Source organism: Dipodomys spectabilis, unplaced genomic scaffold, assembly GCF_019054845.1.
Source record: "Dipodomys spectabilis isolate Male_0828 unplaced genomic scaffold, ASM1905484v1 ptg000521l, whole genome shotgun sequence".
Lineage (NCBI taxonomy): Eukaryota > Metazoa > Chordata > Mammalia > Rodentia > Heteromyidae > Dipodomys > Dipodomys spectabilis.
In genome coordinates, this window is record NW_024871198.1 from 356445 (window position 1) to 381792 (window position 25348).

Consider the following 25348-nt stretch of genomic DNA (forward strand, 5'->3'; position numbering starts at 1 on the left):
GTCGCTCTGCGTCATTAACGATTTACAAGCAGCCGCCTGTGCTGGGCGCGGCGCTCACGCCTGTCACCCTGGCTACTCAGGAGGCGGAGGTGGGAGGATTGCGGTTCAAAGCCAGCCCGGGCAGGGAAGCCCGTGAGATCTTTTTATGTCCAATCGCCGTGGCTCAAATGTAGATAGTTCAGGGACAGTGTCGGACCCTGAGGTCAAGCCTCATCCCCCACAAACCCCAAAAGTCCAGCCATGGGGGGCTGAGGGCCTGCGTGAGGTCCTCAGCTGCCGGGAGAGGCTGGGGTTCTGGGGCTCCCGGGCTTGGCCCCTGTGGGTTGAGGGGACACACCGGCCTCCCTGCCTTAGGGAAATGGAGGTCTGGCCGTCAGTCTTCAGCACCGGTGATGTCCGTTCTGAGCACAGTGCTCCCTGTCCCTCCGGGAGCGGGGTCCTCAGGATTACAGGGATGCAGGTCAGGGCCTTCCTGGACCCACGTGTTGAGTGCACACGGAGCTTCAGGGCTTCCCACGTGGAGGCAGGGCGCGGGCCACAGACACGGCCTGCTTCCGCCCGTCCTCCCCATCCTCCTCCCTGCTTTTTCCCTACCTCACCCCCCCCCCCCCCCGCCCCATCCTGCTGGCGGGTCGGGCCTGGGCTGTGTTCCCTCGTCATCTGGAGACGGTGAGCACGTCGCCCCAGTGGGGGGGGGCTGGGGGGGGCTGCTGGCCTCCGGGGCGCTGAGGCAGGTTCTGGGGTGTCTGGGTGCGGCTGCAGGCGGCCGGCGGGCGCTGCTGGTGTGCGGGGTCTCCGCACGGACGCCCCGGCCCGGCGCGGTCAGCATGGTGGGGTCAGAGCAGCCAGGGCGCCGGCAGCCAGCCCCACGTGGTGAGCAGGAGCAGCGGGAGCGAAGGCCAGGTGTGCGAGGCGCCTCCGCAGTCCTGCGCGTTCTCCTGAGACCCAAGGAGAGCGCGTGGGGCCCTGCCCCGACCCGCCAGCAGGGGACCCCCACTGTGACCCCACGGACGCACTGTCTGTGGGAAGGAGCCCCCAGGACCCACTGTCTGTGGGAAGGAGCCCCCCAGGACGCACTGTCTGTGGGAAGGAGCCCCCAGGACCCACTGTCTGTGGGAAGGAGCCCCCAGGACGCACTGTCTGTGGGAAGGAGCCCCCAGGACCCACTGTCTGTGGGAAGGAGCCCCCCAGGACGCACTGTCTGTGGGAAGGAGCCCCCCAGGACGCACTGTCTGTGGGAAGGACCCCCCCCCGGACACACTGTCTGTGGGAAGGAGCCCCCCAGGACACACTGTGGGAAGGAGCCCCCCAGGACGCACTGTGGGAAGGAGCCCCCCAGGATGCACTGTGGGAAGGAGCCCCCTCAAGGACGCAGTGTCTGTGGGAAGGAGCCCCTCAAGGATGCAGTGTCTGTGGGAAGGACCCCCCCCGGACACACTGTCTGTGGGAAGGAGCCCCCCCAGGACACTCTGTGGGAAGGAGCCCCCCAGGACGCACTGTGGGAAGGAGCCCCCTCAAGGACGCACTGTCTGTGGGAAGGAGCCCTCCAGGACGCACTGTCAGTGGGAAGGAGCCCCCCAGGACGCACTGTCTGTGGGAAGGAGCCCCCCAGGACGCACTGTCTGTGGGAAGGAGCTCTCCAGGACGCACTGTCTGTGGGAAGGAGCTCTACAGGATGCACTGTCTGTGGGAAGGATCCCCCCAGGACGCACTGTCTGTGGGAAGGAGCTCTCCAGGACGCACTGTCTGTGGGAAGGAGCCCCCCAGGACGCACTGTCTGTGGGAAGGAGCCCCCCCCCAGGACGCACTGTCTGTGGGAAGGAGCCCCCCAGGACGCACTGTCTGTGGGAAGGAGCCCCCCAGGACGCACTGTCTGTGGGAAGGAGCTCTCCAGGACACTGTCTGTGGGAAGGACCCCCCCCCTACACAGTCTGTGGGAAGGAGCTCTCCAGGACACTGTCTGTGGGAAGGAGCCCCCCAGGACGCACTGTCTGTGGGAAGAGCCCCCCAGGGACACTGTGGGAAGGAGCCTCCCTCCCCCTTTGCCCCATGGCCGGCCCCCCTCACCTCGGGATGAAAGGCGTGGCAGGCGTCCGGGCGCCGCCGGGGCTTCTGGGAGCGCATGCGCTCACACTTGACCGAGGCGTTGTGTGCGGACCCGTGGTCAAGGCCAACAGCAAGGATCAGGCGCCCTGGGGACCCAAGGTGGTCCCTGCCCTGCCCAGCGGCCTCAGGCCCCCACAGCAAGTGGCTGGGGTGAGCTCCCCAGCGCTCTGGGGGTGAGATGGGCTTCAGGGCCCTCCCCTCATCCCATGTGGGGGTGGAGCTGACCTCTGGGCCCCCCCACAGGACACAGGACAGAGCTGACCTCTGTGACCCCCCACAGGACAGAGCTGACCTCTGAGGTCCCCCACAGGACACAGGACAGAGCTGACCTCCATGGCCCCCCACAGGACACAGGACAGAGCTGACCTCTGTGACCCCCCACAGGACACAGGACAGAGCTGACCTCTGTGACCCCCCCATAGCACACAGGATATATCTGACCTCCATGACCTCCCCACAGGACACAGGATATATCTGACCTCCGTGACTCCCCCACAGGACACAGGACAGAGCTGACCTCTGTGACCCCCCACAGGACACAGGACAGAGCTGACCTCTGTGACCCCCCCATAGGACACAGGTATATCTGACCTCCGTGACTCCCCCACAGGACACAGGACAGAGCTGACCTCTGTGACCCCCCCCCACAGGACACAGGATATATCTGACCTCCGTGACCCCCCCCACAGGACAGGATATATCTGACCTCCGCGGCCTCCCGCAGGATGGGTGGGAAGTCACTGCAGCTGCAGTCCGGGTCAGTGGCCAGCAGGAGGAGGTTGCTGCGGGGGATCTGTTGCATCGCAAACGCCCTGCAGCAGAGGGGGTGGGGGTGGGGCTCAGGGGAAGATCTGGGGTGGGACAGGGGCCGGGGGCTGGGGGGGGGCTGGGGGACCCCAGCTGGGCTCCGCGCGCCCCCACACACGGGGGAGGGCACAGGGAGGGCGCAGCTCCCAGGCTGACCACAAGGTGGCGCCCGGTGCCCACACTTGGCTGCATTTGCACCAGGAGGCTGAGAACCCCAGACTGGCATCCGCACGTTCACACAGGCAGCACGGACACAGGCAGTGCATGGACACAGGCAGCACAGACACAGGCAGTGCATGGACACAGGCAGCACGGACACACGCAGCACAGACACAGGCAGCACGGACACAGGCAGCACGGACACAGGCAGTGCATGGACACAGGCAGTGCATGGACACAGGCAGCACGGACACAGGCAGCACAGACACGCAGCACAGACACAGGCAGCACGGACACACGCAGCACAGACACAGGCAGCACAGACAGGCAGCACGGACACGGAGCGCACGGACACACAGCACACGGACACACGCAGCACACGGACACAGGCAGTGCATGGACACGCAGCGCATGGACATGCAGCACGGACACACGCAGCACACGGACATGCAGCACGGACATGCAGCACGGACATGCAGCACGGACACAGCACGGACACACACAGCACGGACGCAGCACGGACACAGCACGGACACAGCACGGACACACACAGCACGGACACAGCACGGACACAGCATGGACACACACAGCACGGACACAGCACGGACACACACAGCACGGACACAGCACGGACACAGGCAGCACGGACACAGCACGGACACACGCAGCACGGACACAGCACGGACACACACAGCACGGACACAGCACGGACACAGCAGGGACACAGCAGGGACACAGCACGGACACAGCACAGACACAGGCAACACAGACACAGCACGGACACAGCACGGACACAGCACGGACACAGCACGGACACAGGCAACACAGACACAGCACGGACACACACAGCACGGACACAGCACGGACACAGCACGGACACAGCACAGACACAGGCAACACAGACACAGCACGGACACAGCACGGACACAGCACGGACACAGCACGGACACAGCACTGACACAGGCAACACAGATACAGCACGGACACACACAGCACGGACACAGCACGGACACACACAGCACGGACACAGCACGGACACAGCACGGACACAGGCAGCACGGACACAGCACGGACACAGCACGGACACACGGACACAGCACGGACACAGCACGGACACAGCATGGACACAGGCAGCACGGACACAGCACGGACACAGCATGGACACAGCACGGACACAGCATGGACACAGGCAGCACGGACACAGCACGGACACAGCACGGACACAGGCAGCACGGACACAGCACGGACACAGGCAGCACGGACACAGCAGGGACACAGCACGGACACAGGCAGCACGGACACAGCACGGACACAGCACGGATACAGCACGGACACAGCCAGCACAGACACAGCACGGACACACGCGGCACAGACACACGGACACAGGCAGCACGGACAATTCATGGACACACGCAGCACGTGGTGCACGGACACACGTGGCACATGGACACAGACGCGGCGCGGACACACGGACGTGCCCGGGCCAGTCCGAGGGCGTCGGGGGGACGCGGCTCCTGAACTCGGGTGGAGACGCGGTGGGCCTGCGGGAGCAGCGCGGCCCGGGCTGGGCCCCCAAGGAGCCCGCCCTGCCCGAGCTCTGCGGGGCGCGGCCGGAGCAAGCTGGGGGCGCGGCCGGAGCAAGCTGGGGGCGTGACAGGACACAGGTGGGGGCGCGGCCGGAGCAAGCTGGGGACGCGGCCGGAGCAAGCTGGGGGCGCGGCCGGAGCAAGCTGGGGGCGCGGCCGGAGCAAGCTGGGGCGCGGCCGGAGCAAGCTGGGGGCGCGGCCGGAGCAAGCTGGGGGCGCGGCCGGAGCAAGCTGGGGGCGCGGCCGGAGCAAGCTGGGGGCGCGGCCGGAGCAAGCTGGGGGCGTGACGGGACACAGGTGGGGGCGCGGCCAGAGCAAGCTGGGGGCTTGGCTGGAGCACAGGGGGTGTGGCCAGGGGGGCAGGGCGTGGCTGGGCGTGGGCGTGGCTGGGTGGGGGTGTGGCCGGGGCGGGCAGGGCGTGGGCGTGGCTGGGCGGGGCCGGGGCGGACTTACTTCCAGCAGGCCCCGCACGGGATGGCCCCGCTGGCCTGGCGCGCGGCCGCCTGGTGCACGAACACCGGGTACTCGGTGTCGCAGGGGTGCAGCACGTCCTGCTTCTTGTGCTTGTGCGCTGTGGCGGGGCCGGAGGGGGCCGTTGTGGTGGCGTCCGGGGCCGGGGGACCCCTGGCCGCCAGGGCCTCGGCCCGCCAGGGCACCGCCCCTCGGAGACCAGAGCCCCGCGGGGGCGCGTGGGGCCCCGGCCGGGCACGGGGCGCAGAGGGCCGGCCCCAGACAACCCCAGACCCGCCCTGGCCCCGCCCCCGGACAGCCCCCCGCCCCAGGCAGCCCCAGCCCCCCGCCCCAGGCAGCCCCAGGCCCCGCCCCCGGCAGCCCCCCGCCCCAGGCAGCCCCAGCCCCCCGCCCCAGGCAGCCCCAGGCCCCGCCCCCAGACAGCCCCAGGCCCCGCCCCCGGACAGCCCCCGCCCCAGGCAGCCCCAGGCCCCGCCCCTGGACAGCCCCCCGCCCCAGGCAGCCCCAGGCCCCGCCCCTGGACAGCCCCCCGCCCCAGGCAGCCCCAGGCCCCGCCCCCGGCAGCCCCCCGCCCCAGGCAGCCCCAGGCCCCGCCCCAGGCAGCCCCAGGCCCCGCCCCCGACAGCCCCGCCCAGGCCCCGCCCCCCGGTGGCCCCAGGCCCCGCCCCCAGACAGCCCCAGGCCCCGCCCCCCGCCCCGCCCCGGCCAGAGCCACTCACAGTGATGGAAGACGGCTTTGGCTGCCCAGGGACCCGCCGGGCCCAGGGTGAGTGAGGCGCGGGATGGGACCGGGCCACACGGGGGGCCGCGGTGTCAGGGAGGCGGCGAGGGTGATGTGGGGGGGTGATGTCACAGGGTGACGATGACGCCACAGGGCAGTGATGACGTCACAGGGTGAGGGTGGTGATGTCACAGGATGACGTCACAGGGTGAGGGTGTTGCGGGTGGTGATGTCACAGGATGACGTCACAGGGCAGGGATGACATCACAGGGCGAGGTGACGTGGGTGGTGATGTCGCATGACGAGGTCACAGGTGGCGATAACATCACAGGACAATGACGTTGAGGGGCGGTGATGTCGCAGGATGATGGAGTCCCGTGACCGCGGTGATGTCATGGGACGGATGGGGTCCCGTGAGGTCCCCAGGTGACAGGTGGGGGTCGGGCGGGGGGCGATGGGGGGGGCGGTGTGAGATGGTGAGCGATGACCCCCCCCCCCCCCCGCGCTGACCACGCCCTGACCAGAGACCCCGACTCACCCTCTGCCCCTCTGTCCAGCCAGGAGCCCCAGGAGCTCCACTCCAGCAGGGACCTGCGGACGGACGCACGGACAGACGCACGGACAGCTGACACTCCCCGCCGGGCCTCCTCCCGGCCCCCGCCCCTCCTCCCTCCTCCCCGCCCCTCCTCCCTCCTCCCCTCCTCCCACTCCTCCCCCTCCTCCCCGCCCCTCCTCCCCTCCTCCCCCTCCTCCCCGCCCCTCCTCCCCTCCTCCCCCTCCTCCCCGCCCCTCCTCCCTCTCCTCCTCCCTGCCCCTCCTCCCCTCCTCCCCGCCCCTCCTCCATCCTCCCCGCCCCTCCTCCCCTCCTCCCCCTCCTCCCCCTCCTCCTCCCTGCCCCTCCTCCCCCTCCTCCCACTCCTCCCCCTTCTCCCCCTCCTCCCCGCCCCTCCTCCCCGCCCCTCCTCCCCTCCTCCCTGCCCCTCCTCCCCTCCTCCCCCTCCTCCCTGCCCCTCCTCCCTGCCCCTCTTCCCCCTCCTCCCCGACCCTCCTCCCCTCCTCCCACTCCTCCCCCTCCTCCCCCTCCTCCCCGCCCCTCCTCCCCTCCTCCCCTCCTCCCACTCCTCCCCCTCCTCCGCCCCCCTCCTCCCCTCCTCCCTGCCCCTCCTCCCCCTCCTCCCCTCCTCCCTGCCCCTCCTCCCCCTCCTCCCCTCCTCCCTGCCCCTCCTCCCCCTCCTCCCCTCCTCCCTGCCCCTCCTCCCCCTCCTCCCCCTCCTCCCTACCCCTCCTCCCCTCCTCCCTGCCCCTCCTCCCCCTCCTCCCCCTCCTCCCTACTCCTCCTCCCCCACCTCCCTGCCCCTCCTCCCCTTCCTCCCTCTCCTCCCCCACCCCTCCTCCCCCTCCTCCCTACAGGTGTGTGTGGAGGCCAGATGGGGAGGGGGCCACAGGAAGGACATGGGAGGGCCGCAGGGGGGACGCGGGAGAGCCGCAGGGGGGACGCGGGAGGGCCGCAGGGGGGACGCGGGAGGGCCGCAGGGGGGACGCGGGAGGACGCGGGAGGGGCGCAGGGGGGACGCAGGAGGACGCGGGAGGGGCGCAGGGGGGACGCGGGAGGACGCGGGAGGGGCGCAGGGGGGACGCGGGAGGCCGCAGGCCGCACTCACAGCAGCAGCTCATGCATCAGCCAGCGAGCCACGGCGAGGCAGGCGGAGAGCGGCTGTGAAGGGCAGAGCGCGTCAGGCAGGCCGCGGAGCAGGGCCGCCCTCCACGCTGCACATCCCCAGCGTGGGCTGGCCCCTACAGACGGCCCCGGGGGGTCAGGATGCGCTCCTCCAAGCCCACCCTCCCCGTGACAGCCTGATGGGGGGGCAGGACCGGCCCCAGGCCCGGGCGGGCAGCATGGCGGAGGGTGGGGGCCCAGGCAGCATGGCGGAGGGGGGGGCCCAGGCCCGGGTGGGCAGCATGGTGGGGTGGGGGGCCCAGGCCCAGGCGGGCAGCATGGGGGGGACGGGACTGGCCCCAGGCCCAGGCGGGCAGCATGGGGGGGGGCAGGACTGGCCCCAGGCCCGGGCGGGCAGCATGGGGGGCGGGACTGGCCCCAGGCCCGGGCGGGCAGCATGGCGGGGTGGGGGGGGGCGGGGGGGGGGCGGGACGGGCCCCAGGCCTGGGTGGGCAGTATGGTGGGGGGGGCAGGGTGACACTCACGCTGGCCAGGGGATGGGCGGCACTGGGCCGCTGGGCCGGGGCCTTGCACATGGCCTGGTAGTCGTACATGGTCACCCTGGGGGTCAGAGGTGGTCGGGGAGGCTGGGGCCACGCCCGGCCTCTGCTCAGGACCCAGTGCTTGCGTGTCGGGGCCGGCAGCTCAGTGCACGCGTGTGTTGGGGGCCCTGGCTGGCTCAGGACTGGAGGGGGCTTGGGGTGCCGCACCCCTGCTTACCACCCCCCCCCGCAGGCCTGAAGGGCCGCTTTGGGGGCTCTATCTGGACTGCCTAGGTTCAGGAGGGGCTGCTTACTGGCTGAACACACCCATGTCCAGCAGCTGGGCCATGAGGGCACCGTCCACCTGCCCCAGAAATCGTCCTGTCTGTGAAGGGGGGGGGAGGGACAGGGAGAGGGTGTGGGTGCAGACAGGGAGGGGCAGGGAGGGGGGAGAGGGGGCATGGGGTCACGGAAGCTGCTTCCTGCGTCTGTCCCCTCTCCCCCTCCTCGCCCCTGCCCCCAGCCCCTGTGCCAGTCGGGCCCAGTGCCAGCCCAGTGCTGCCGGGTGGGATGGAAAGACTACGTTTCCCAGAAGACCTTGCACCCAAGGTGCACTGGCTGGCCAGTTACGTGTGAGCAGTCACCAGAAGGGGCGTCTGGGAGTTTGCTTAAAGGGAGGGGCGGCGCTGTCGGCCAGCCTCCCCTTTGTCTGGAAGGCTCGCTGCCCCGCGGGCTTCCCCTGGCTGTGCTGTCACCGTGTCCAGCCAGGGTGGGGGAGTCGGTGCCTGGCAGTGAATTTTGAGAGCCCCGCAGGCAGGGTCGCCGCACCCCACCGCACCCGGCACAGGGCAAGGCCCGCCCATAAATGGGGGGGAGAGGGGGGCACAGGATCTGGGAGCTGAGGACGCTGAGGAGGCCAGGCCCCGCCAGGCAGCACCCCAGACGCAGATGCACCCGACGCAGACGCACCCCAGAGGGCAGACGCACCCCGGGAAGGGCAGACGCACCCCAGAGGACAGACGCACCCCAGATGCAGACACACCCCAGAGGGCAGACGCACCCCGGGAAGGGCAGACGCACCCCAGATGCAGACGCACCCCAGAGGGCAGACGCACCCGAGAGGGCAGACGCACCCCAGATGCAGACGTACCCCAGAGGACAGACGCACCCCAGATGCAGACGCACCCCAGAGGGCAGACGCACCCCAGAGGGCAGACGCACCCCGGGAAGGGCAGACGCACCCCGGGAAGGGCAGACATACCCCGGGAAGGGCAGATGCACCCCGGGAAGGGCAGACGCACCCCGGGAAGGGCAGACATACCCCGGGAAGGGCAGACGCACCCCGGCAGCCAAGAACTCACAGCTAATCAGGCTCCCACTGTGGGCCCCCCCCCCAGGGCCCCAGTTCATTGGCCTGTGCCCCCAGATCCCGGAGAGAACACGGCCACGCCACGTGGCATCCCTGCCGGTTTCCCCTTGGAGAATGGGACGGGGTCTGTGTGAGTGAGCGAGGTGAAGCGGAGGGGCCCTGGCCCGGCAGGGGTGAGGGGTGAGGGGTGAGGGTGGCGGGCCCTGGCCCGGCAGGGGTGAGGGTGGCGGGCCCTGGCCCGGCAGGGGTGAGGGGTGGCAGGCCCTGGCCCGGCAGGGGTGAGGGGTGAGGGGTGAGGGGTGAGGGTGGCGGGCCCTGGCCCGGCAGGGGTGAGGGTGGCGGGCCCTGGCCCGGCAGGGGTGAGGGGTGGCAGGCCCTGCCCGGGCAGGGGTGAGGGTGGCGGGCCCTGGCTGGGCAGGGGTGAGGGGTGGCAGGCCCTGGCCCGGCAGGGGTGAGGGGTGGCGGGCCCTGGCCCGGCAGGGGTGAGGGGTGGCGGGCCCTGGCCGGGCAGGGGTGAGGGTGGCGGGCCCTGGCCCGGCAGGGGTGAGGGGTGGCGGGCCCTGGCCCGGCAGGGGTGAGGGGTGGCGGGCCCTGGCCGGGCAGGGGTGAGGGGTGGCGGGCCCTGGCCCGGCAGGGGTGAGGAGTGGCGGGCCTGGCCCGGCAGGGGTGAGGGGTGGCGGGCCTGGCCTTTCCCTGCCAGTCCCGGGTCTGGTGGCTGGTGAGGTCTCACCTCCTGGGTGGCCACCAGGGCAGACTCAGAGCCAAAGATCAAAGCTTAGGGCTCTGGCAGAAGCTTCTAGAAGCTTCTTTCCCTTGAACAGCGGATAAACTTAGTGTAGTGCTTGTGAAACTGGAGAGGCAGGGGGTGGTCACAAGCACACTTCCGGCCCTCAGGGCTGCTTCTCCCCCCTCCTCTCTCCCTCCCTCCCCCCTCCCTCCCTCCCTCCTTCCGTGGGTCTTGAACTCAGGGCCGGGCAGGCGCTGCCCCTGAGCGCTCCCCACTCGAGGCCAGCGCGCCACCACGCTGAGCCACGTCTGGCTTTTTATGTTTCTTTTGGTGGTTCGCTGGGGACGTCCCTGTCCACCCAGAGCTCCTGGTCCTCAGAAACGGGGCGGTTGTCAACCTGGGGCTTCAGGCCGCCGGTTTTGGGGTGCCCTGTCCAGCGGCTCTGAGCCAGGAGCTCTGTGGCTGCCCTGCCCCAGAGTCGGTGTGAACGGACCATCTTAGTGTCAAGCGAGAACAGACAGACGGACAGATGGAGAGATGGACAGACGGAAGGGGACGGCACCGGGGCCGGGCTGTCCACTGGCCTGGTGGGTCCCGTGGCCCCCGCCAGCCTGGACATGGCTTCCCGCTGGCAAGGCTGACCGCGTCCAGGGCATCCTCCGGACAGCAGCCTGCCTGCGGACACTCAGATGCTGTCAGACCCTTCTCCCGCTCGGCCTGCCTCTCCACCGGATCTGTTCTAGAATGTTCCTGTACATCGCTGCGCTGTGCACTCCGCGGAGCCTGGGCTGTTCTGTAGCCGTGGCCTCGGGGTTGATCTCCAAACCTTGCCGAGCCTCCACGGTCCCCCCCTCCCCCTCCGGAGTCAAAGCGGACAGTGTCTGAGTTGGGAGCCCCGGGCTCTGCAGAAGCTCCTAGAAGGTTATTTCACTATGCCCTGTTTATGTCAGGAAGGGTGCGGGATGATTTGCAAACGTCCTCAGGAGGCGAGGAGAACGCGGCTGGAATCTAGGCAGGCAAACGTCTGGGAGTCAGCGGCTGGGGAACTCTCTGTTCCCGCCACCTCGGAGGCCATGGGGGAGAGAGGCCTCGGCCAGCGGGGCCGCGGGCAGCGGGGGTCGCGGGCAGTGGGGCCGCGGGCAGCGGGGGTCGCGGGCAGCGGGGCCTCGGGCAGAGGGGTCACAGGCAGCGGGGGTCGCAGGCAGCGGGGGTCACAGGCAGCGGGGTCACAGGCAGCGGGGGTCACAGGCAGCGGGGCCTCGGCCAGTGGGGCCGCGGGCAGCGGCTGGGAAACTTGCTGTTCCCAGCCACCTCGGCGGCTGTGCGGGGGAGAGGCCACAGGCAGCGGGGCCTCGGCCAGCGGGGGTCGCGGGCAGCGAGGTCGCAGCGCGGAGTCGCGGGCAGCGGGGTCGCGGGCAGCGGGGCCTCAGCCAGCGGGGGTCGCAGCGCGGGGTCGCGGGCAGCGGGGTCGCGGGCAGCGGGGTCGCGGGCAGCGGGGGTCGCAGCGCGGGGTCGCGGGCAGCGGGGTCGCGGGCAGCGGGGTCGCGGGCAGCGGGGGTCGCGGGCAGCGGGGGCCGCGGGCAGCGGGGCCGCGGGCAGCGGGGTCGCGGGCAGCGGGGTCGCGGGCAGCGGGGTCGCAGCGCGGGGTCGCAGCGCGGGGTCGCGGGCAGCGGGGGTCGCGGGCAGCGGGGTCGCGGGCAGCGGGGGTCGCGGGCAGCGGGGTCGCGGGCAGCGGGGTCGCAGCGCGGGGGTCGCAGCGCGGGGGTCGCGGGCAGCGGGCCCGCGGGCGCCGGTGCTCACGCCTGCTGTCCCAGCCACTCAGGACGCTGAGAGCTGAGGATCGCGGTTCAAAGCCAGCCCGGCCACGAAAGTCCGTGAGACTCTCATCTCCAATGAACCCCCAGAAAACCGGAAGTGGCGCTTGTGACGGGGCCCGAGCTTTTGAGTGTAAAGCTCAGGCCCTGGGTTCAAGTCCCAGGACTGGCACAGGCCTGCACACCCAGGTGCACACACGCCCACACACACACGCGAGCCAAGTGTGCTCCACACCGACTTGCGAGCACTCAGGCGCAGAGGGCGCCCCTGCCGCCCTGCCCCGCGGACACGCCACGCCCGCTGGGCTCTGTGGGGCTGTGGGCGCCACGCCCCGCCCCGCGGCTCACCTCCTGAGGCCTGGCGGACACCAGGATGAAGGCGTTGTTGTCGATGATGTAGCAGTCCAGACCCTGGGGGGGAGAGGGGTGCTGAGCCAGGGCCAGGCGGCCCGGCCTCCGAGGGGTGGGGCCCGGGGACGAGGCCGGTCCCCCTCCCCCTCCCCCCCCACAGGAAGCATGGACCGGGCCGGTCCCCCTCCCCCCACGCGGGAAGCACAGACAAGGCCGGTTCCCCCCCCCCCACATGGGAAGCACAGACAAGGCCCGGTCCCCCCCCCCCCCTGCGTGGGAAGCACAGACGAGGCCCGGTCCCCCCCACCCCCCGCGTGGGAAGCACAGACGAGGCCGGTCCCCCTCCTCCCCCCCCCCCCCGCGCGGGAAGCACGGATGAGGCCCGGTCCCCCCCCCCCGCCCCCCCTGTGCGGGAAGCACCTCACAGCTCTCCGGGCAGGGTGGGTCCATAGCGCCGCACTGCGGGGGAGAAGTAGGGATGGTCGGTCGGCATCTGCCCGCACGCACGCCTGTGTGCCCGGGGTGCGTGCCGGCGGCCGTGCGGGCTCGCGTACACGCAGTGTGTGCGTGGGGTGAACCGTGCGTGCTGCGTGCGTGCGGCCTGTGAACACGGCGGGGGTGTGTGTGGGGTGTGCGTCTGCCTGTTACATGTCCAGGGTCCCGCTGGTGTGCGTGTGCGGGGAGTGCCACCCGGGGTGTGTGCACGCGTGTATCTCCGTGGCTCGGCTGAGAACAGGTGCCTGGGGCCGGGCTTGGGGCGCCGCGGCCCAGTGTTGGGCTGTGGTCTGGGGGTGCGGGAGGCCGGGCATCTTGGGGCGTTGGCGGCTCTGGCCCAGCGTCTGCGTGGGGGAGCACGGGTGGGGGCTGGGAGCAGACGCGGGCCCCCCAGCCCCTGCCGCGGCCCGCGTCAGCCCTTACCTGTTGCGTGGCCTTCCCGAACAGGCTCCGGAGGAGGTCCACCCGCATCTGGACGCCCACGGCTGCGGGCAGGCGGGGGGGCGGCGTGTGTTTTGGGGACGGTGGCGGGTGGCGGGGGCGAGTGGGGGGGAGGAAACAGAGCTAGGTTACAGGGAGGAGGGGAGGCGGGCAGGTGGGGGGGCCTGAGCGCCGAGCACGCGGCTGCCCACGGCCCTTGGACGCCCGCAGGGCGGGCAGGGTCCACAACCCTGGCCTCCAATGGGAACCCCAGCTCTCCATGGCTGTGGGGGAGCCGGGCGGAGTCGGAGGCCGGAGCCCAGAGTCTCAGCTCAGCTGTGGCAGGTGTGATACCCCGTGGCACCCGCTCTGCCCCAAGGCCCGGGGGTGGGGTCACCTTGATGTCCATCCCTTTGATCCCCACATTCTCCGGGAGAACCCCGGCAGCGCGTTCACGCACGCAGCGGAATCTGGGACAGAGAACCCCAGGAAGACGCAGCCCAGGAACAGAGCGGGGAGGCCGCGGGGCCGAGGAGGAGCTTCCCACGCCGCCGGCCACGTGGCGTCTGCCGGCTAATGCCGGAAACACAGGTGGGCCGGTGGGGAGGGCCGGGAGCCGCCTACGTGAGCAGTCCGTACCCCACGCGCACCCTCGCTTTACGCTGACCGCAGCCCAGACGGGCAGCTAGGAGGACAGAGCCCGGCCCTGGCCCGGGCTCCTCCCGCCTCCTCCCTCCACCCCCACGCCAGGCGCGGCCCAGGCCTCTTCCACACCTGGCCTCTGTCTCCCCCTCGGACACGGGAGCCCACGTAGCTTGGTTGTCCAGTATCCCCCCCCACACACACAGAGCCAGTCCACCCCTCCTTTTCCTTTCTTTTTCTTTCATGCCAGTCCTGGTGCTTGAACTCAGGGCCTGGGCGCTGACCCTGAGCTTCTGTGGCTCAAGGCGAGCGGTCTACCACTCGAGCCACAGCACACGTCCAGCTTTTCCTGTGGTGCTGAGGAATTGAACCCCGGGCTTCGTGAGTGCTAGGCCAAAGCAGGTTCTGTCCTTAAGTGGAAGGCCTGACAGAAATAAAGCCGTTCACCCAAAGAGAGAGGCCCCGCCCAGAGCTATCGTCTGCTGAGAGGGCTGTAAAAAGCCATAAGTTGTTTTGTTCAAGCCGGTGCTGTGAAAACCCCCAAGATGCTCCGTCCGCCGGTGGGGGGGGGGGGGGGTGGCCTAGACCTGCTCACCACGCCGGTTCTCGCTTCTGTACAGCCACACAAGACGGGGGACACCGTCACCTTGAAGGCCTGTGGCTTTTATCTTGAGAAGACCAGCTCCGAGCTGGCCCGGGCAGCAAGATTTGGGAGGCGCATGCCCCGGCCACCACAATAAAGACTCCTATAATTCAGCTTATCAATTGTGCTTTCTTTGTTTCCTCTCCAAGGCCACGTTCCCAGCCACGCCTTCAGAGTTTTACTTATTATTTTTTGCTGGTCCTAGGGGACCGAATTTGGCCTTGCATTTCTAGGCAGGAGCTCTGCCGCTCGAGCCATGCCTCCGGTTGGCTTTGCGTTGGTTATTTTCCAGTCCCTTCCAGCGGGCGGGGAGTCCAGGACCTGATGAGATTACCCAGGAGCCCTGGGATGGGGATGGGGCGGGGGGGCTCGGCCCCTCGAAGCCCATGGCCCCCTGGGGCTCCGGCCAGAGGCCTTCCTGGAGCGTCTGCCTGAAATGAGGACCCTGGGGAGAGGCTGTCCGGTGCCCGGCCTGCCCAGTGTGGCCTGGACCTTCTGACCCCTTCCTCCCACCCCGCCCCCTCTACCCCTTCCTCCTGCCCCGGCTGCCCTCCCCCCGCCGCCCCACCACAGTAGCCTCCGGCGAGAAAGGCTCCAGACAACAGGCGGCGGCGGCCGGTCAGGATGAATGTCCTTCCCGCATCCGGGCTGTCAGCTAAGGACGCCCGAGGAAGACAGCTGTGTCGGTGTCCACGGACACGGACCGGCGGCAGGCCCGCGAGCTCACGCACGTGTGCACACACACATGCTCACCCTGACCGGTCTGGAGGTCCCTCCGCCACACTGCTCCACACCATCGGGGGCAGAGGCCACGGCCCCGCGCCAGGCCCCAGCGTGGCCACCGTCCCAGGACGGTGAGGCCCAGCGTGGGCTAGCCGGGGCCACGCTGGGGTGAGGCTGGGAGGGGAGGGCGGAGGGGAGGCCAGGAGGGGAGGACGGGACGGGGAGGGCAGAGGGGAGGGCGGGAGGGGAGGACGGGACGGGGAGGGCGGAGGGGAGGACGGGACGGGGAGGGCAGAGGGGAGGCCGGGAGGGGAGGGCGGGAGGGGAGGACGGGACGGGGAGGGCGGAGGGGAGGCCAGGATGGGGAGGCCGGGAGGGGAGGACAGGAGGAGAGGACCGGATGGGGAGGGCGGAGGGGAGGACAGGACGGGGAGGCGGGGAGGGGAGGACGGGACGGGGCATCTGGGCAGGGAGAGCATTGGAGAGGCCGACGCATCCACGCTGGGCTGGGGCCCGCTCCGGGGGCGGGGGGGGGGGGGGGGAGCTGTCCCCTCGCTGTCCTGTCTTGCTGACTCTGTCTCAGCTTCTGTGGAGTGGAGCGCGGGGAGCCAGGCTGGGTTGGAGGGGATCCGGGGCTCAGAGCCCGTGGACGGTCCAGAGACGCCGCCTTCCACTCCCGGTAGCCCAGCCTCCGCTCCGCTCTCTGCTCCCCCCCAAACCCTTCTCAGGAACAGGCACCCCTCGATGGTCCCCCCATGACCTCTGGCTTTGGGGCTCCTTTCTGGGGAGTTCTCTGCCACCCCCGCACCCCTAGGCACCTCCAAGTCCCTCTTCCTGCACCCCGTGTGTGGGCAAGCCCCAGCCTGGCTCCGCGGGTGCTCTGGGGCTCTGCCTTCCGGCCCTGGGCCTCTCAGTAGATACAGGGAGAAAAGCAGCAGCCGGGAGGGGAGCCGGGGAGCCCCAGGGCGCAACATGGCGGTGCCAGCGCCGGCGCGGGAGCCACGGCTCCCGCATCTTTCCACTGAAATGTGAGCCGGGGCCGGGCGCTGCGGCCTCCGGGCTGCTCCCAGGCTGTCACTCCCCGCAGCCCTCCCCCCGCCCTCCCTCCTGCTCCCCCCCCCCTCCCCGGTGCACACGCGCCTCCTCTCCGGTGTCCTCCATCCCTCCTCCTCCTCCTCTGCCTCTCAGCTCACTGCCAGCCGCGGTCCCCGGCCCGGCCCGGCCCCTGGCCCCCCAACAGTGACCCCCCCCCCCACCGGGGCGGATCGGGGCCGCGCGGTGTGCTGGCTGCCTGGCGGCGGCGTCTGCATTTCCAGCTCCAGATCCGTCCACGGCTGGGCTGAGGTGAGTGGGGATGGGGAGGGGTGGGGGGCCGGGGAGGGGGTGGGGGGGCCGGGAGGGGTGGGGGGGCGGGAGGGGGTGGGGGGCGGGGACCCTGGCGGCGCTCCAGCCCCACACGGCGACCCCGTGCGGGGGGGGGGGGGGAAGCTGTGGAGTGGGGACGGGGCCGGACGCCTGGGCACCCCAAAGGTAGAACACGGACCCCTGGGGCTGGGGGCGGGGGAGGGGAGGGGGGCTGGAGCCCCGGGTGGCATAGAAACCGGCCGCTCCAGGAGACGGAGCTGAGCAGGGCACTGCGTGCGCCCGGCTGGCGCGGCTGCCCCAGAACTTGGGTGCTGGAGGAAGGGGGGGTCTGGCGCCCTGGGCCGGGGCCAGGCTTGGGAGTGGGGTGGGTGCGCTGGGAGCACCCGGCTGCCCCCTCCACGGTCGCCCTGGGCTGGGGCTGTCCTTGAACGCCTGCTGGGGTGGGGACTGTCCCCGTGGGGGTGTGGCCCCCAACCCGCTTCCCGCTCACCCAAAGGCCCAGTGGGGCGGCCAGCTGTGGGCAGGCTGGGGGGGCAGGCTGGGGGGACAGGCTGGGGGGGGCAGGGCTGGGGGGGCAGGGCTGGGGCGGCCAGCTGTGAGCAGGCTGGGGGGGCAGGCTGCGGGAGCAGGGCTGGGGGGGCAGGCTGGGGCGGCAGGGCTGGGGGGGGCAGGCTGGGGCGGAAGGGCTGGGGGGGCAGGCTGGGGGCAGGACTGGGGGGCAGGCTGGGGCGGCAGGGCTGGGGGGGCAGGCTGGGGCGGCAGGGCTGGGGCGGCAGGGCTGGGGGGGCAGGCTGGGGCACCGGCTGGGGTGGCAGGACTGGGGGGACAGGCTGGGGTGGCAGGACTGGGGGGACAGGCTGGGGTGGCAGGACTGGGGGAGCAGGCTGGGGGAGCAGGCTGGGGCGGCAGGGCTGGGGCGGCAGGGCTGGGGGGGCAGGGCTGGGGGGGCAGGACTGGGGGGGCAGGCTGGGGGAGCAGGCTGGGGTGGCAGGACTGGGGGGGCAGGACTGGGGGGGCAGGACTGGGGGGACAGGCTGGGGGAGCAGGGCTGGGGGGGCAGGCTGGGGCACCGGCTTCGGTGCCCAGGCCACGGCCCCTGGCTGCAAACCCCTGGCTGGAGCTGAGAACCTGGCTTCTTCTGCCCTGTGTCTGGCTGGTGTGGGGGGCATGGGGGTGAAGTGCATGGTGTTCAGGGGCACAGGGGCAGGGGTGGGGGAACAGGAGCATGGGGTGCAGGGGGGGGCAGGGATGTGGGGGTACGGGAGCGTGGGGGGCAGGGGTGGGGGCTGGATCAGGGGCGCAGGCCGTGAGGGTGTGGGGGGAGGCGGGCAGGGCTGGGGGGCAGGTCCGCGGGGGGGCAGGGGCGTTGGGGATGGGTGTGGGGTGCAGGAGCAGGGGCGCGGGGGTGCGGGCGTGGGGGGCGGGCAGGGCTGGGGGGCAGCTGTGTGTGCGGCAGTTTAGATAAGTTAGATAAGCCCACACGTGGCTCTGGGGCTCAGCTGGTGGGGAAGCCCGACCCCCCCCCAGCCCCCCCTCCGCGACGGAAGGCTCCAGATCTGCCAGGAGAGGGAGATCAGGAAAGCCGGGCTGGGGGGGCTGGGGGCGGCGGCAAGGAGGCCGGCTGCAGTGGGCCGGGAGCGGCGTCTGGGGGCCAAGGTGACCGGTCCTTCCCCGTCCTGCATGGGGGAGGGCAGGGGAGGGGCTGGCAGGGCCGGAGACCCGGCCTCCCCGCACCCATCCTGCCCGGGCCCTGCATCCTGCCCCCGCCCTGTGTCTTTGCCGAGGTGAGCTGGCCCGGCTCCGGGGGTTCAGGGCTTCAGGGGAAACTCAGGCCTTCTAGCTGTGATGGGGGGTCAGCCTGGGACAGGGATCTGCCAGGGAGGGGTAGGTGCAGGAAGCTGGCAGGAGCAGAGCAGGTGTTCTAAGGGAACGGGAGGGAAGGGCAGGGGAGGGAGGAGGGGAGGGAGGGGGAGGGAGGGGGCTCTGCTGCCAGCACAGATCTGGAGCTGGTTTTAGTCCCGCTGCCTGGGCATTGCTCTGAACCGATTCCTAGAAGGCCTCTGGCCTGACAGGTGGCGGCAGCCAGGGGCACTGCCGCGGCTGGAGGCCCCGAGCCCAAGCCCTCCCTTGGGGACCCCTCGGGGCCCAGGGACAGGAAGGAGGGAAGCAGCCCCCTCCGGGCGGGCGTCCCCAGGCTGTGGCCTCCTCCCCCCTCCCTCCCCAGGCTGGACCTTCTCCTCCCCTCCCTCCCCAGGCTGTGGCCTCTTCCCACCCCCCCCCCCCCCCCGGCCTTCCTCCCCAGAGCCCCCAGCCCGGAGCCAGCCCCTCAACCAGGAAGGCCTCTCACTCACCCCCCCTCCCACCAGGGGGAGGTAGGGGCCCACATGGCCGTCAGCTACCCAGGAGGCCCAAGAGGAGAGGATCTCTCTTGGAGGCCAGCCTGGGACAGAGAAGTTTGCAAGACCCCCAGCTCAGCCTGTAGTGGGCAGGGGTGTGGGCACCTGTCAGGCTGAGCTCCGTGGGACCTGGGACGGAGAGAGTCAAGGCTCTGGGCGGGAAAGCCCACAGGGAGTCCATGCCTGGGAAAAGATGCCCGGTGTGGTGGTGCACGCCCTGAACCCCCTGCAATCAGGAAGGCTGAAATAGGAGGACCGAGGTCCAGCCGTGTGCCCAGGGCCTCAGAATCATAACCAGTGCTTGCACACACACACACACACACACACACACACACACACACACACACACACGGCCAGAGCCTTGGTCCAGTGGCAGAGTGCCGACCTAGCAATCGTGAGGCCCAGAATTCAAACCTACAACTGTCCAAAAAGAAAACCAACAACCAACAACCAAACAGCAGCAGCAAACGGGGCTGCCGCAGACACATATCACCCACGCGCGCCTCTCGAGGCTGCATTTCACGGCGGGTCTTGTGCTTTCTGCCCGAACCGACCCCAAGACGGAGTTTCTCCAGCCCGTGTCTCTGGGGTGGTGGGATTACAGGCACGCCCCACAGAGCCGAGGGGAGCTGGGGCGGGAGGCCGAGGATCCTCAGAGAAAGTTCCGAGACCCTCTTCCCAGCAGAAAGCAAGACAAAGTGGGCGTCAGCCTCTCGGGAGGTGCGGGGCCTGGTTCAAACCCAGGTCCCCTCGTCCTTCCCGCGTGTGGGCAGCAGGGAGGCTGGTGCCAGGTTCTCCTGTGAGCCGTGTCCGAGAAGCTGCCAGGCACACGCACACGCGTGTGCAGGCGTCCACACACGTGCGCACACATGTGTGCGTGCACATGCTCACAGGTTGAGCACACACAGGTGAGTGCACACACACATGTGTGCAGATGCGAGTGTGTGCAAGCACACTCCTCTCCGTGCAGTGCACAGATTCCCCCCCCCCAAGGGCAGCCGTGGGTCACACCCACTCCGAGCCCAGCTCCAGCTGGCTGATGGGCTCTGGGGACGCGCCGTCCACGCAGGAGCTGCCACTCAGTCCTGACTTGCCTTGTGGCCTGGGCAGGGAGGGGGGGGTGGAGGAACGGGGCGGGGGGGGGCAGGCCGGGGTGGGAGCAGGCCGGGGAGGCAGGGCAGGGAGGGCAGGCTGGGGGGGAAAGGCGGGGGGCAGGCCGAGGGGGTCCGCCGGGGTGGGGCAGGCAGGCCCAGGGCGGGAGCCAGTGCTGTGTCGGGTGGGCCCCTGCGTGCACAGGGCCTGGGACCTGGGACCGCCGCGCCTCACCCTGCTCCTGGCTCTGTCCCCTTCTGCCAGGAGCCCCGAGCTGAGTCTTCTCACAGACGGCGAGCACTGGAGGACGGGTCTGGAGTCGTGACCCCAGCATCAGTGGAAGCGGGGTGGGGGGCTCCCCACCCATCAGCCTCTACCCCCCACGGGCCATGGTACGCGGCGGCTGGGGGGCGGGGGTGCAGGGGAGGGGGCCCCCAGAGCCTGGCCTGGGGACCCCGAGCTGCTCTCCTCCCGTGGGGGGCTGGCTCCTCTCCTCCCCCTGCCGCCAGGGACTCGGGGCTTAGAGGAACAGGAGGGGGGTGTAAGGAGACACCCCGGCCTCTTCCTAACCCCATGCGTGTCCCCCCCTCCCTCCCCAGGACTGACGGCGGGCGGTGTGCACACCGGGCTCCTCTCCTCCCAGAGCCGCTAAGCGCGGCCACGTCCACCATGCTGACGCTGGGCCGCGTCCCCGAGCGGGGGGCCCGGCCTGGGCTGCGGAGGCCCCCGGCGTGCTGTGAGTGGGGCCCGGGGCCGGGTGGGCTTGGCGGGCATCCCCCCTCCCCGGGGTGTCCGGGCCTTGTGCTGGGCAGCGGGCTGGTGCCCACACTGCTGCGGCCAGCGCGCCCGCCGGGCAGGCGAGGGGTCGGCCGAGGCCCCGGGCCGGCGGGCCGCACCATGCCCGGGCCTTGGGCCACCCGTCCCATCCGCCCGGTGGTCCGGCCTGTGTCCTGCCTTGGTCTCCGCACCTCACAGCGCCCGTGTGTGTGTGTGTGTGTGTGTGTGTGTGTGTGTGTCCGTGGCGGGGGGGCTTCAGGGCTGGGCCCACCTGGGCCTCTGCACCCGATACACAAGAAGGGTGCGTGCGAGGGGAGGCGCGGGGCTGATCATTCTCATCAGAGGGCCGGGCCTGTGCCAGGCGGGGCTGATCATTCTCATCCGAGGCCGGGCCTGTGCCAGGCTGGGGAGAGGTAGGAGCGGTTCTCGGGGTCAGCGCGCGGCCTCGCGGGGGAGGAGGGGGCAGTCAGCCTGCAAGCCAGCCGCCCTGAGCAGGAGCTGTGTGAATTATTCACCAGGCCGGGCGGAGGCCTCTTCCAGTGTCGGTGTCCCAGCCTGGAGCCCCCCTCCTCCCCCCCCCACTGGCCCTGGCGGGGAGTCGGGTGGGAAGAGCTCCCAGTTCCGGCAGGACCGGCGGGGAGAGCACCGGGGCTTGGAGGAGAGTGGGAGACGGATTGGTCCAGAAGAAAGAGGCTCAGGTGTCACCTCACTGAGCACGAGCCTGGGGCCTGGTGTCAGCCGGGGACAGGGCCTGAGGCGTCCACTCCCCGCAGCCCCGGGCCGCCGGGGCTGGGCCAGTGAGGCTGGTCCTGGGGCTCAGGCCTGGCCGGCTATGGGGGGGGACAGCAGTGGGAGCCGGGCTCCCAGTGCCCTCACCCGCCCGCCCCCCGCAGGGCTCACCTGCTGGCTGGCCCTGTGTGCGGCCGAGGCGGCCCCTGCCTGCCCCTTCCTGTGCATCTGCGAGGGCCCCGACGTGGACTGCAGCGGGCTGGGGCTCACCGCCGTGCCCCCCGACGTGCCGGCTGCCGCCCGCAGCCTCCTGCTGCTCAACAACAAGCTCAGCGTCCTGCCCGGCTGGGCCTTCGCCAACCTGTCCGGCCTGCAGCGCCTGGACCTGTCCAACAACTTCCTGGACCAGCTGCCCGGCACGGTCTTCCGGGACCTGGGGAACCTGACGGAGCTGCAGCTGCGCAACAACAGCATCAGGACCCTGGACAGCGGGCTGCTGCGCGGCGCGCCCCGCCTGCGCCACCTGGACCTGTCGCTCAACGGCCTGGCCCAGCTGCCGCCCGGGCTGTTCGACGGGCTGGCCGCCCTGCGCTCGCTCTCCCTGCGCTCCAACCGCCTGCAGCGCCTGGACCGGCTCACCTTCGAGCCGCTGGCCGGCCTGCAGCTGCTGCAGCTGGGCGGCAACCCCTGGGAGTGCGACTGCAGCCTGCGCGCCTTCAAGCACTGGATGGAGTGGTTCTCCTACCGAGGTAGGGGGGCGGGGGGGCCCGCCCCAACTCCATCTGGCCTTGGCGTTCCCGCGTTCAGAGAGGGAAGCTTAAAGATCGGGAGGCACAGCCGGGCGCCGCGGCCCCCGCCCACCATCCCAGCCACTCAGGAGGCTGAGATCTGAGGATCGCGGTTTGAAGCCAGCCCTGGCAGGAAAATCTCTCATCTCCCATGAGCCACCAGAGAGGGGGAATGGAGGCGTGGCTCTAACTTGGAGCAAAGGAAGTGAACAGAGGCGCCCAGAGCCTGAGTTCAAGACTCAGTACAGGGGCTGGGAAGGTGGCTCAGTGGTAGAGCGCTTGCCTTGCATGCATGAGGCCCTGGGTTCAATTCCTCAGCACCACATAAGCAAAAAGAAAAAAGCCGGAAGTGGTGCTGTGGCTCAAGTGGTAGAGCGCTAGCCTTGAGCTGAAGAGCTGAGGGACAGTGCCCAGGCCCAGAGTTCAGGCCCCACGACCAGACCCCCCCCAAAAAAAGACTCAGTACGGGCACACGCATGCACGCACGCATGCACACACTAATTCAGGACGGGGGCCTGCCCTGGCGCTGCACCCCCTCAGGCCCAGCGTGACGGGCGGAGCGGACCCACGGGGAAGTCTCTCTCTGAGCAGCAGCCGAGTGAGGCGATCGAAGCCCCAGGCCCCAGCATTCACGGGCTGAGGCTGGCAAAAGTTCCGTTAGTCAAACTGTCAACCAAGAGACTACATGGTTCTATTTATGCATTTCCTGTGCTAGTTCTGGGCTTGAACTCAGGGCCTGGACTCTGTCCCTGAGCTGTTTTTGCTCATGGCTGGTGTTCTATCACTTGCACCATGGCTCTGTTTCTGGCTTTTCGTTGTCATTTGTGGGGGCTTGAACTCAGGGCCTGGGCGCTGTCCCTCAGCTCTTCAGCTCAAGGCAGGCGCTCTCCCACTCAAGCCACAGCACCACTTCTGGTTTTCTGGTGGTTCCTTGGAGATCAGAGTCTCACAGACTTTCCTGCCCTGGGCTGGCTTTGAACCACAATCCTCAGATCTCAGCCTCCTGAGTAGCTGGGATGACGGCTGTCAGCCACAGCGTGCGGCGGAAATGCTTTTACTTTTACCTTATTTCCCCTCTTTTAACCTGGACAGAGTAGTTCTGCAATGAGCAGAAGACATGATGAAGGGAAGGGAGACTAAGTAAGTAAGCTCTGTGGTTGGAAGTGCCAGGCCTGGGTTTTGCCCACCACCCTCCGCCCTGTGTGACGTGGAGGAATTGGGTGAACCTCTCTGGGAGCGCGTGGCGCCGGACACATGGGTCTCACGGCAGAGTTCCGGGCAAAGCGGCTGCCTGAGGATCACACACAGCCGGGCACGCGCACGGGGACGCAGCGCACAGAGCAGCTGCTCGGGGAACGCAGGACGAAGCGATCGGGGAGGCAGGCACGCGTCTGCCACCCGGCCACGGACACAGTCACGTCCAAGAGATTCCAGTGCACAAGCTCATTACAAAAATAAACAGACCACCAACCATGAGATGCCCGGAGACCACGGAACGGCGCCCGGGCCCGGGGGAGGGCTCGTGTTCGCCAGCGCCCGTGCGGGCGTCGGATCTGTGCTGCTCTCTCCGGGTGCTGGTGGAGAGGGATGTTCTACCCTGGACGGGGTAGATCCTGGGGCCTGGGCTCCCGGGACGGCCGGCACACCCTGTCTGGTCCTGGCCCTTTCCTGGCCTGGCCCTGGCTGTGCTGCCGCCGCCCAGAGCTGCAGGGACGAGGCCCGGGTAGGGGGCCGCTCCGGGCGGGCCCTGGGACAGCGCTGGGCTGAGCCTGCCCGGGGGGGGGGGGGACCCCCATCAGGCTGGGGGGGCGTGGCACTAGCCCCGGGTGGCAGCCCCCTGGGTAGGAGAGCGGCCACAGAGCGAGAGGAGGTGCAGCCCCCCAGAGCACAGCTCGGTGCTCAGGAGCCCGAGGTAGAAGACTCCTGGCTGCGTGGCGCTGTGAAATCCATGCACCCTGTCTGGGGGCTTCGGGGACACCCATCTCCACGAGCGCCCGGTCCGACGCCCGGACGGGTGCTGGCCAACAGCAAACCCTCCCCCGGCCCCGGACGCCGTTCTGTGGTCTCCTGGCATCTCAGGGTCCCCCTCTTTCCTGGGTCCGCACCCCTGGGTCGGTGTAGTTCACGGCGGGGTGGGGGTGGGGACGGCTCGGAGCAGCTCCGGAGAATGCCGGGCGGCTCCGGGACTTTGCCGGCCCCCGAGAGCGAGGTGTGGGGGCCTTGTCTGTCCTCTGGGCCGGGGGTGGGGGGTGGACGAGGGTGGACGGCTGCTCAGCTCCTCCTCCTCTGTCCCCCCGTGTGCAGGGGGGCGTCTGGACCAGCTGGCCTGCACCCTGCCCAAGGAGCTGCGGGGGAAGGACATGCGTGCGGTGCCCATGGAGATGTTCAACTACTGCGTGCAGCTGGAGGAGGAGCCCGGCGCCCCCTGCACCAAGGCCAGCCCCGAGCCGCCCCGGCCCCGGCCCGGGGCCGAGCCCGAGCCCGCGCCCAGCACCGCCTGTCCCCAGAAGCAGCGGTACCGGCCGGCGAGCGTGCGGCGCGCCATCGGCACGGTGGTCATCGCCGGCGTGGTGTGCGGCGTGGTGTGCGTCATGATGGTGGTGGCGGCCTCCTACGGCTGCATCTATGCCTCACTCATGGCCAAGTACCACCGGGAGCTCAAGAAGCGGCAGCCGCTGATGGGGGACCCCGAGGCAGAGCACGAGGACCAGAAGCAGATCTCCTCCGTGGCCTGAGGGGCAGGCCACGGCCACGGTGGCCACGGCCACGGCGGCCACCCCCGGGGATCGCTCCAGACCGGGCTGCGCGGCCTCCGCCTCCACGCCTCCCCCCCAGCCCGGCAGCTTCCTCGGACCACCACGTCCCCCTCCCAGGGAGGACGCGGAGCCGAGTCCTTGGGGCGCCTGGGGCTCCTCCCTCCCCGTGCCCTCAGGCCCCCCAGCCCCCCTTCCCCCCGCATCTCCAGGGC

General features: G+C 70.3%; 2 protein-coding genes across 2 annotated transcripts; one reads left to right on the plus strand and one right to left on the minus strand.

Moving 5' to 3' along the window:
- Positions 1–836: 836 nt before the first annotated feature.
- On the minus strand, positions 837–15307 carry Cacna2d4 (calcium voltage-gated channel auxiliary subunit alpha2delta 4). Its single transcript, XM_042670131.1, has 12 exons — positions 15264–15307; positions 13580–13695; positions 13229–13290; positions 12308–12370; positions 8364–8434; positions 8053–8128; positions 7512–7564; positions 6389–6441; positions 5112–5229; positions 2806–2918; positions 2068–2150; positions 837–938 (listed from the first exon to the last, which is right to left on the minus strand). The coding sequence occupies exons 1-12, from the start codon at positions 15305–15307 to the stop codon at positions 837–839; spliced, it is 954 nt and encodes a 317-aa protein (XP_042526065.1).
- Positions 15308–16205: 898 nt separating this feature from the next.
- Positions 16206–25207, plus strand: Lrtm2 (leucine rich repeats and transmembrane domains 2). The gene is made up of 4 exons (XM_042670132.1): positions 16206–16261; positions 20686–20822; positions 21757–22341; positions 24685–25207. Exons 1-4 carry the CDS (start codon positions 16206–16208, stop codon positions 25113–25115), a joined length of 1209 nt encoding a protein of 402 aa, XP_042526066.1. The 3' UTR covers positions 25116–25207.
- The last annotated feature ends 141 nt before the right edge of the window (positions 25208–25348 follow it).